At 46.2% G+C, this 12,164-nt stretch overlaps 1 protein-coding gene across 4 annotated transcripts in view; it reads left to right on the forward strand.

The window, feature by feature from the left end:
- The window catches only part of unc5a (unc-5 netrin receptor A), a 363,819-nt gene that overhangs the window by 245,421 nt on the left and 106,234 nt on the right, over nucleotides 1–12,164 (forward strand). For all 4 annotated transcript variants that reach the window (XM_054738923.2, XM_054738924.2, XM_054738925.2 and 1 more), the window contains one exon: nucleotides 1,719–1,883. In XM_054738923.2, coding sequence (XP_054594898.1) covers nucleotides 1,719–1,883 — 165 coding nt within the window. The remainder of the gene's footprint in view (nucleotides 1–1,718; nucleotides 1,884–12,164) is intronic.

Genomic DNA, 12,164 nt, shown 5'->3' on the forward strand with positions numbered 1-12,164 from the left:
CTTTCTGTACATTTCTTTGATTTGTGCTCATCTAGAAGATACCATCGTGTGAGACAACAGCCTGTTCATGCATATTCATCGCTCTTTCAACCCCTCACCCCCCCAAACCCTTACACTTTACTCCTTATCTCACGTCTACGTCTTTAAGCAGCACTTTGGTTTCAGAAAGCCATTTGCTTGCCATTAGTCCTGGTTTGTGGCAAAGAGCGGAACTAGAGTTTTATCATCATCTCATCAAAGCCGATGTTGATCACATGGCTTTGTATTTCACCATGGTGTGATTAACTGCGGGGCAACATAATATATTCATTAGGATGTCATTTGCTATTCAATCATTTTCATTCCCAGCTTGGACAATCAGCCCACTGGCCCACGGACGGGTCCACTCAATGCCAAACAAGGACAATTATCTGATTGGTTCTGCTCTCTCTGCCAAATGAATCTGACTGCAAAAAAGCTCCAAGCTGCGTCAGCATCCAACCACAATCTCGCACGCAGGAACACAATTCATCTCAAATTCTGCAGCAGCCATTTAACAACACTCACAGACAAACATACGGATTTGCGTGTGAGCAGAGTTGAATTTACACATTTGGTGTAATTTGCCCATCAGCTCGGTTTTACAAATTGAGATCAATTTGAAAATCTTAACTGAACCAATTTTTAGTCCAATTAGGAGATAATATGCTGCCTCTCTGATGTTTTATTAACCAAAGCCTTTGAGGAACTGCTGGTCTGATCTGCAGTCGGTGGGTCATTTCCTCTGGACTCTATTGCCAAGGTTAATGAACACAGAGGTTTTCCTGTGCCACGGTCAGTAAGGGAAAGGGCTGCTGTCGTGGAAGGGTGTGTGCGTGCAAATGAACGTCATCAGGTCCCCTTCACCCGTACATTTGGAAGAGGGAGCGAGACGGAGGTGTTTATCCCCTCTTGAGAGCTCATTACTGCTCTTTCCCCCGTTAGCCGAATGGTAACTTTCTCCGGGCCCGGCGCTGTCACTCTAGTCCACCAGTTCACAGCGCCAACATTACCCCCACCTTTGTGAAACGACCTCTTTCTCCATGAGTAGAAAAGCCACTGGTACTCAGAACTATTAACGGCCCATTTTCCATTTAGCTCATTTTGCTCATGCTGATGACGGCTGACCCACAGGTGCAATGCTCATTCTTCTCAGCTTAGAGTAGGACCCTGTTTTTTCCCATTCAGCAAGTTAATCGATCCAAAAGCAGGTCTGAATAATCTCTCTCTTTCAACAAACTTGGTGTACGCATGATGTACTGTCAAACAGAGAATACCTTTTGGGGATGGATCGGGTTTCCTGACTGCCATCCCTCTTGCAGCACCTTCACACCCGTGTGGTTTCACTTATTTGCATCTAGTTTCCACGATGAAAATGAACACAGAATGCAGAATGGAGACAACTGGGCTCTCCCCAGCTGCATTTGCATGCTTTGGTTTCCCCGTGCAGCTGTTGGAGAATCTAGTGGGTTTGCATATCTTTATAAGGTATCAACACCAGGTTTACACTTACTAACAAGTGGTTCGGACGATGACGGCACACGCAAATACATATCGCTTCTGCTCCACTGCTGCGTCTGAGTATTACTGTGTGATTTAGAATAAAACTGCTGCATTATTTCTCCATAAACACAACATTCAGGATGCTTTCTAATACTTTTTTGAGAGTGCTCAGCTTTGTTGTTTGTGTGTGTTTCTAGTGGATGGAGGCTGGAGCGAGTGGAGCAAGTGGTCAGCATGCGGTGCAGATTGTTCAATGTGGAGGAGCAGGGAGTGCACCCAGCCCTCACCTGGCACCGGGGGCAAGGACTGCCAGGGACTCGACCTCCAGTCTATAAACTGCACCAGTGAGCAGTGCCCACAGAGTGAGTTCAAAAACGTCCCACGATCTGCAGACTGCACACACCGTTTGATTCCCAAACTGTTGAAGAGATGGAAGTGGTAAATAAAAGGGTGTTTAATAAAACGAATTGGAAAAAAGCAACAAATAGATCACAAACATCACTAAGTAAAACAGGTGTACAGAGTTTTCAACAATTAGCCTCAGAATGGAGGCTGTTAGAAACATCTTCACTGCTTTCATCTACTTTTAAATACTTCCCGCTTTAGAAAGGACTGACGTTCTTCAGGTCAGAGCAAACGCTCCACTCCCCTCTCCTAGTGATAAACGTTTACCTTTAGAAAAAGACAGAAAAAGGTTTTTCCTCCCATCAGGGACTTGTTCACACAAAAGGGTCATCTGTTGTCGACTGCCAGCTCGTCCCCACCTAGGTGACCTTTTCAGGTGATCGTTTCTAATTAACACCAGTGCAATACTTGCTGCTGAGATAATACACAGTGCTGCCTCGTGGGTCGGTGCTGTGTTGCTCTCTGACCTATTAATAGAAGTGAGAAGTGAAGCATCTCTCAGCTGACTAAAACAAAACCTGCCAAAGAAATGGAAATGGCAAGTGGTCAATTTGGCCATGAACACACGCGTGGCGGGGGTGTTTGTTAGCACTCTCTGATTGTTCTCTGGGTAAAAATGTAATTATGTCAAACTCATATACAGACATGGGTTTCTGGTGAGACAGTCAGCATGCGTTTTACTTTATATGTTGTGCCGTGTGTGTGTGTGTGTGTGTGTGTGTGTGTGTGTGTGTGTGTGTGTGTGTGTGTGTGTGTGTGTGTGTGTGTGTGTGTTTATTCTGGGGGATTAGGAGTCTTGTCGGATCTGAGTGGAAAGAGGCTCAACAGGGTTTGATCCTGAGCAGATGGACATGAGGAGAGAGCTCCATTGTCATCTATAAATATTCACAGACAGAAGCATATTGGAGCCTCCCATCCCGAAACGAAGAAGGCAGCATTTTGAATAGAATTGTAATATTTATTGATATTTATCAGATGTAAGTCAGGCTGCCCCTCCATATCTAGGTTTGAAGAAAGACACAAATCTTAACTGTCACAACGTTTGCTACAACTACATCAACAACAGCTAATTTGGAATACAAATGAGCAAGAGAACGTTCAATAGTACAGGACCGTCTCCCAAAGCTGATCAAGCTGTGGCATCTGGGAATGTTCAGAACTTAGTCCGGAATGACAGAAGGCAGGTGTGAGGGCCTCTGTAGCAGTGAGGAGCAGGGGCGGCGTTAGGCCCGGCTACTTGGGCTGAAGCCCCGGATCTTTCATGATAAGCCCCGGATCTAAATTGCGGAAGTAACATGCAGTACCAAAGTCACACAGAGAGGGCGCAGCTGGCAGTAGTTTGTAAAGTCCCATTTAGTCGTCACACACACAGGTGTGTGGTGAAATTTATTCTCCGATTTTGACCCATCCCCTGAGTTGCAGACACGCCGCGCTCGGGAACTATTTGGTGGTTTAACCCCCCAATCCAACCCCAATCCAATGCTGAGTGTCAAGCAGGGAGGCATTGGGTCCCATTTTTCTCAAAATCTTTGGTATGACCCGACCAGGAGTCGAACCCCTGATCTCCCGATCTCAGGGCAGACACTCTACCACTAGGCTACTTAGTCAGTATACAGTTTACCTGAGACTGAAGAGAAGCCCTTCAGCAGCTGGCTTCTGCAGTCTCTGTCTGAAACGCATGAGTGAAGATGGACATAAGGACGTTTTTTTAGACCAAAAGTACAACGACAGAACCCCAGCTCTGATGAGACTGGTGTTGACTCAGGTTTGTGAGTCTTATTTGAAAATATTTGTTGTGCTGCTGGTTTGCCTAAAGTTAGCTTACTATCAGGTAAAGTTGTTGGAGAAAGAAAGGGAATATTCACTATCATCTCACACTAAACACTAACAGGAACAATACTCTGCCCTGAATATGCTGAATATGTAGCTTCAGATTAAACATTATGTGGTACAAGATATATATATATATGATGTTGACTAGTGCGTGTCACGTGTGTGCGCGCATGCGTGTGTGTGCGCGTGCGCGCGCGTGTGTGTGTGCGCGCGCGTGTGTGTTAAGCCCCGGATCTTCTTCAGTCCTAAATCCGCCCCTGGTGAGGAGTAGACACGAACTGTGGCTTGATGTTAAGATCAAATCAAATCACCTTTATTGTCACGTCACATGTGCAGGTACACTAGTACAGTACGTGCGGGTGAAATTATTGTGTGCGAGCTTCACAGCAACAGAATCGTGCACAACAACAACAACAACAAAACTACACGATATATAATATACAGAAGTTGGTATGTACAAACAGTGGCATTAATGTACAGTATGGAGTGTGTAATGTTGAAGTTCCAGTAGTGAGGGTGAGGTGTCTATGTAGTGTTCAGCAGTCTGATGGCCTGATGAAAAAAGCTGTCTCTCAGTCTGCTGGTTCTGGACCGGATGCTGCAGAACCTCTTTCCTGATGGAAGTAGTCTGAACAGTTAATGGCTGGGGTGAGTTGAGTCCTTGATGATCCTCCCCGCTTTCCTCAGGCACCGCTTCCTGTAGATGTCTTGGAGAGAGGGAAGCTCACCTCCCATTATCCTTTATGCACACCGCATTACTCTATGGAGAGCTTTGCGGTTGTAAGCGGTGCTGTTGCCATACCAGGTGGTGATGCGTCCGGTGAGGATACTCTCAATGGCACAGCAATAGAAGGTCCTGAGTATGCGGTGACTCATGCCGAACTTTTTCAATCTCCTGAGAAAGAAGAGGCATTGCTGTGCCTTCTTTACTGTATTGTTTGTGTGCACTGACCACGTGAGATCCTCGGCCAGATGAACACCAAGGAAACGGAAGCTGCTCACTATCTCCACCGCGTCGCCTTTGATGGTGATGGGGGTGTGTACTCCTCTGCACCTCCGAAAGTCCACTATTAACTCCTTTGTCTTCGCGACGTTGATGATGAGATGGTTATCTTGGCACCAGTGGGTCAGGGCACTGATCTCCTCCCTGTAGGCCATCTCATCGTCGTTGGTGATGAGACCCACTACCGTGGTGTCGTCCGCAAACTTCACAATGGTGTTGGAGTTTCTCGTGGCCGTGCAGTTGTAGGTGTAGGGTGAGTACAGGAGTGGGCTCAATGCACACCCCTGTGGAGCACCAGTGTTCAGTGTGACAACGGATGAGGTAGTGCTGCCCAGTCTGACCACCTGGCGTCTGTCAGACAGAAAGTTAAGGATCCAGCTGCGGAGGGAGCTGCTCAGTCCTAGATGCTGCAGTTTCCTGTCTAGCTTCGAGGGAACGATGGTGTTGAATGCTGAGCTGTAATCTCAAGGAAGGGCAGCAAATAAGCAATTGTTGTCATCATCATTCATCATCATGTATTTATTTCCAACACGCCAATAACATCACAATTAACAGAATATGAATCAATAATAAACCTCACAAGATAAATCAATAATAAATCAAGTTGACATTGTTGTAGGCAGTCCTTGTCCTTCAAGGATTGTCTGGTATTCTGGTAAAGGTCTAGGGATTGGACTGCTGGCAATAAAAAGAAAGCAATTTACTTTGGTAAATTACTTTTTCTTATTGTTTGGGGCATCCCGGAAAAGGGTTGTCTAAAGACGAAAGGGTGAGCACTCCCATCACCCTTTTGAGATTCTTCATTTGTGGAGCTGCTTCTCAACTAAGGGAGTGGTCTCACAGTTTATCTACACCCACAAATAATGTATGGTGCCTAAACATCCTCTGAAGCCTGATTTATACTTCTCCGTCTGGGTTGGTACGGATGCATTCAACACCATTATGCGTCAGTGCAAGGGCTCTCCGACGGGCTCGCAGGAGGTGACGGAGAGATGTCCAAACTTTGGAAATTCATCTGCCACGTTAACAAGTAAAAAGATATTTAGTGGCAGTCTCAGAACAGATTAAAGAACGCATTGTGGAAAAAGTCAGAAAACATGAACGTTTATTCATCTGTGACTGAAGGAGTACAACATACAGAGAAAATGTGAATGGAAATGAGGGGGAACGTTGGTTTAGAGGTGGTGACCTCATGAAGAGGTGGAGGAGATTTCAGCAGCACACTGTCCTCACTGTAAACACTGTTGATAGCATGCAGCCTACCTCTCCTGAGTCTCCGGAGGGTGGACGAGAATCTCCTTGAAGCCGTACGGAAGTCTTGCTCAATGGTCTGACTGAACTCCTCCCATGCACGGGTTTTTGCCTCTGTGACCACCCGGGCCGCATTCCGCTTGGCCTGCCCGTGCCCATCAGCTGCCTCTGGAGTCCCACAGGCCAAAAAGACTCGATAAGACTCTTCCTTCAGCTCAATGACATCCCTGACCATAGGTGTCCACAATCGGGTTTGAGGTTTTCCACCATGACAGGCACAAGCGACCCTGCAGCCGCAGCTCCGGTCGACCGCCTCGACAATGGAGACATGGCCCACTGTCTCCCCACCATGTCCACTTTCTCCCCCCGGAACATTTTGGAAGGTCTGTCGGATGTGAGAATTGAAATTTCTTCTGACAAGAGACTCAGCCAGACGTTTCCAGCAGACCCTCACAATACGTAATGAGACAACAACAAAGTCAGTCATCGAGCTGTGGGCTAAGGTATCCTGGTGTTTGGTGTAAACCCCATCATACATGGACCAGGATGGGGGCAACTAGTATGCCAACCCCCACCTCTGCGTCTCTCAGAGCAACTCCAGAGTGGTAGAGTGTCCAGCCCCTCTCAAGGACACTGCTTCCAGAGCCAGAGCCATGTGTCGAGGTGAGATAGACTATATGACTATATGATCATCCACTGGACTCACTCTGCCAGTGCCTAGAGCAAGTAAACAACTAGATGCAGTCAAACTTCCTTCAGTTAAACAAAGACAAGTTATTGTCTTTGGCAATAAGAAGGTTAGGGTGGATGTTATTGCTCAGCTGAACGCCAAGGGAATAAAGACAAAAATTAGAAATCTTAGTGTTATAATTAACTCCGACCTGAGCTTCTCTGGACCTATTAAGGCTATAACTAAATCAGCATTTTATCACCTTCATCAAACATCAAGAGCCAGAGGTCTCATGTCCAGACCAGACTTAGAGAAACTCATTCATGCTTTTATTTCTAGTCGGCTGGACTACTGCAGTGGTCTCCTAACTGGTCTTCCCGAAAAAGCTGTGAATCAGCTGCAGCTTGCTCAGAACGCTGCTGCTAGATTCTTAACAAGAACTAAGAGAACGAAGCACATCACTCCTATTCTTACGTATATCCCTACACCGGTTACCAGTAAACCACAGAATACATTTCAAAGTGCTCCTACAAGTTTATAAATCACTCACTGGCATGGGGCCAAAATACATGTCAGATCTCATTCCTGTAAATACACCCAATAGGGCTCGGTTTTGTGCCGCTGGACACGGAGAGCATCTGGACCATGCAGTTGTGTCGGGGAGCTGTCAAGACTGGCGGTTTTAACTGGTTTTAATCCTTTTTAAAAATACTGGTTTTAACTGTTTTACACTGGTTTTAACCATGTTTAGCACTGTGAACTTCTTTAAATTACTTTTTTGGAGCTCGACTGCTGTCTGTTTTTACATGCTGTCTACTTCCACCTGCATCATGCCTCTCACCTGCAGCCATTGGTGTGTCGGTTGTGTGAGGCCGAGCCAGAAAGTTCTAGAGCTGGAGAAGAGGATCTCCACGCTCCACCAAATCCAGGACCATGAGTGCGATGTGGACACTAGCTTCTCCCGGACCTTTGCCACCACTGCTGGGGCTCAGCTGGTGGATGTCATCTCATGCCAGCCCGGCGTAACTGCAGGGGCAAGGTCCACCTCCAGTTCTCCAAGCGGGCGTGGAGTGCCGGGGGCCTGCATGGTGTTCGCGGTGGAGGAGGAACGCTGGTTCCAGCTGGGGGCAAAGCCGAAAGTCCCCCTCAGCTCCACTCACATGCTCCAGGGTGCATGGGTCAAGGTTGGGTCCGGCCAAGGTGGGGGTGTGCGGGGCGGCGGATGCCAATCTCCTCCACTTTGCCTGCCCTTGTCCAACCGTTTCGGCGCCTTGGATTTGGATTTTCCTCCTCTGCCAGCCCCTGGCTGTGACTTCGCAGGACCCTACCAGCTGCTGCGGGACCTGCTGAACGCCAGCGGCCCTCTACGTCGCGCCACCCCCCACTGAAGCTTGGACCCGCCAAGGACAGCCGACTTATTGTCGCTGCAGTCCCGGGGGAGCTCAGCCCATCACTCAGCAGGTCCTGGAAAGGTCCTCTGCCCGGCTTCAACCAGCGGACACATCACCACCACCACCATCTCCACCACCAACCACTCTCAATGTCGGGGACTCCATCATCTGTAACGTCAGGATGAGAGGAGCACTGACCTTCTGTTACCCCGGAGCTACAGTGATGGACATTGCAGGACACATCCCAGACCTCATCCAGAAACACACAACAGTGAGTAGAATCAATATCCATGCCGGTACCAGTGACATCCGTAAGTAGCAGTCAGAGCTCCTCAAGCGTAATTTTATTCACCTTTTTAATCTTTTAAGAAACATGCACGCGTCTGTTTTTAAGCTCTGTCCCCACTTCCACCATGGGCAGAGGAATTGGCCATTTTAGTAGACTTTTGTCATTAAACACCTGTCTTTCCTCTGCCACCGTGACCCATAATGTTGGCTTTATAGACAATTTTAAAATTTTCTGGGGCAGGAGACACCTGTTTGGAGCAGATGGGCTTCACCTAAATAGACAGGGGACCCGTACTCTAAAGCCTGATTCATGCTTCTCCGTCAGCTCCAAAAGGGAGAGACACGCACACACGGACAGAGATGTTTTGCCCTCAAACTTCTCCGTCTCCTGGGGAGTGTTGCAAAGCAATTCCTTGCCAGGACAACAGAGGGCGTAGCGCTGTTCTGTGGTATCCTGTCATGTATCCGGTCCAAGATAGTGTGTTTATATTGTGTTTTTTTGTATATGAGACTTTACCGCAAGGACGGATAATGACGTTGCGTGTCTCTGCACTGACGCAGATGCAGAAGCGTGACTCAGGCTTAACTATGAGCCTGGCCTGCCCCCCCCCCGTCCCCCCCCCCCCCGTCTACTCCACTGGCCCCATCTGCTCCTACATCCTGATGTGTAGCTCGTCCCTGCTCCTACCAACCCAGCCTTGTTTTTAGCAGTAAATCACATATCGGACTTTGACCTTGCCATACCTCATTCATACCTGTTGTTGTCAGAGCGGACAAACAACTATAAACCTAACAAAAGCAACCCCAATTATCTAAAACAGTTACTAAAAGTCCCATCTTCAGTTAATACAGTCACTCCTTCACCAGTTACTATTAAAATGGCTCTTTTAAATGTTTGCTCTCTGCTGAACAAAACGTTTATAATAAATGACCTGATTTTAGATCGTAATCTTCACTGTCTGCTTTTAACAGAAACATGGCTGAGTTCAGATGCACCTGTTGTTCTCACAGAGGCCTCTCCGCCAGATTGAAATTTTTATTTTTGAACGAGGAGTAGCAAAAGGGGAGGCGGTTCTGCTTTTATTAGTTCATCAATACTTTCTGCCAACCTTGTTTTATTTGATCATTTTACCACTTTTGAACATACAGCAGCACTTTTTAGCTCTCCTCAGATTTTATGTATCAAAGTGTAACGGCCTCCTAAACAGAGTGCCATTTTTATTCACAAATTTTCAGAGGTTTTTTATGTGTATGTGCGTGCATTTGTGTCAACCAGTAGCTGAGTTTGGCTGGTGCAGTGATCCAGTGAGCTTAGTTGGCCTATCATCAAAGGTCAGCACCTCCTGCTCAGAGAGGCAGGAAATATACACAAGGATGCCTGTTATTGTTTCTCTCCCTCTCTCTCTCTCTCTCTCTCTCTCTCTCTCTCTCTCTCTCTCTCTCTCTCTCTCTCTCTCTCTCTCTCTCTCTCTCTCTCTCTCTCTCTCTCTCTCACACACACAGTCACACACACACGCACACACACACGCGAGTCATTCAGTATTTTTACTGAAAGTGTGGAGCTGAGCGCTAGCCTCTGAAAGTTCCTGTCCCAATCTGTTCCTAGCAGATACGTCTCCATAGACAATTGCTATGTGAAGTATTAAAAGGAGCAATGTAGGCAAATGGTTTTTGCTTGTCAGCAGCTCTCTCACTTCAACCATATCTGTGGGCTATTAACTAAACAGGGAAAGGGCTACCTTCTCTTCCAGTGTAACAGAGACAACAACCTACAGAAGAAGTCACAGTTATATAATAAAACAAAAGCTCTCCATCTGAGAAACACTTCTAATCTCCTTCATTTGGCTGAAAATGACATATGTTAGACGAGGTAGTTGTTTTAGGATTTAATGCACATTAAAACGAATCCAAGGTCCCAGCTTTTTGTTACAGCTGGGAAACAAACTGATCTAATTTAAGCAAGATCCTTTTCTTAAAGCAAACAAGTGAAGCCCAAGACGCAGCTTTGCAGAAGCCAGAGTGTGGAAATGATAAGCGTGCTGGCAGCATGCCCAAGTCAAAATGGCTGACAGGTATTAGAGGGCACTGAAAGGTTAGTGGGCAAAAACAAAGTGCTATAATTCTCAGACACAGAAAATTAGAACAACATAAAACAATTATCTGGCTTAATGAAGGTAATGAACTTAATTATCGGCAGCATCCCATTTTGGGTTGTCACAAGTAATTGGGCAAAGCCCATCAAGCTATTTGTTTTTAGCATGCTTTTAGATTTGGAGGCTAATTTGATGGTGGAACAGCTTATTTTTATATTTCCTTTATGGGTTTGTTTGTCAGAGCAGGTTCACGCTGCTGTTTGAAAAAAAACTGGACATTTATTTTTGGCCATATTTCACCAGGACCCACTGAGGAATGGGACGACTGTATTGTGGAGATAGTAATGGCCACGTTCACTTTGAGAGTTTTACTAGCCATATTTCCCTGACCTTAAGAACTCCAGGGTAATTCATCTTCTGACAACTGACTGGGATTGGCCCTGGGATGAAATATACTCTCACGCCTCCTGATAAATGCCCAGAGAAGAAGCACAGCAGGCCAGAAAGCTCTTATTTATCAATGCAGCAAAGAGAAAAGCAGCAGGTAGTGGGAGCTTCCGACAATAAGGTTTAGACATTGTGCTGATTGTCAACACTGCATGAATCCAAACTTTAACAGAGGCCCAAAACATTGCCTTTGAGGAGCTGGGTTATACCTACTTGTCTCAAGTCAGAAACTGATCCCTTACCAGCCAGCCCTGGAGCAAGTCTGAGGAGTCAAGTGTAGGCTCACAAAGATGGGAGCAAACACTGATTGGCCTGCGGTCTTCCCTTGGAAAGATGATATAAAAATGATTATCCACAGGCAGGTGTCAGTCATGACGAGAGATCACAGGCAAAGAGATCCAAATGTTATTTCCCAGAAATTCAGTCAAGTAGGAATGGGGCATGTATAGCTAGAATGATGAGGAGGATGAGAGATAAATTGATATGGAGTGCACAGAAAGAGAGGGACTAAAGTAGAACCCATCCAATTGTAAAACCTGATTAGCTGTGTCAGTTATAAGTGTGATGGATATTGTTTCAATTATTGGCTGGCATCATGGAAATCAATAAGCTTGGGCCAGAAGGGAGCTGAGAGCGGTGGCAGTGAGCACCAGGATTGTTTGGCTGTGGCACCTGATGGATCAGATAAAACTTCAGTCAGTGATGTTCAGATAAAACACCAGAGATTACGGTCAGAATGTGGGGGTGGGGAGTTATGTTATGGTGTAAGGACAATGTGAATGGGTAGAAGAAGAGTAGAGATACTGGATCTTGCCATCTAAGGTTAGCCAGAGGTCTTTGATGGACCCTCAGAAAGTGAACAGCAACCTGCTTATCTAGCGCTGTAGAAAGCAGCTTGTATCACTGCTGACGGCGGATGTTTTGTCTTTTGTTTGGCTGCACATCCCTCAAAAGACTGGGGAACAACCAGTCCAAATATCACATCTACTGGCCTTTGACTCACCAAAACAATTATATTTGGGAACTCTAATGAGAGGTTCAGCAATGTTCTCCCCCTTCCGGTTTTTTTCTTTGGAGGTCATTGTTGAAGTCTTAGCCAGGCTGCTCCAAGTCAAGCACCACCTGTGCTCAGCTAACAGTAGAATACAAAACATTAAGAGGAGCATGCAGTACTGAGGATATGTTTTTGCCTCTTACAGATTTATTGTTTTTGGTTGTTGTTTTTTTTTCTCCATATTTTCTAATCATTTTTGAGAACCAAT

Source organism: Nothobranchius furzeri, chromosome 1 (genome assembly GCF_043380555.1).
Source record: "Nothobranchius furzeri strain GRZ-AD chromosome 1, NfurGRZ-RIMD1, whole genome shotgun sequence".
In the NCBI taxonomy this organism is placed as follows: Eukaryota; Metazoa; Chordata; class Actinopteri; order Cyprinodontiformes; family Nothobranchiidae; genus Nothobranchius; species Nothobranchius furzeri.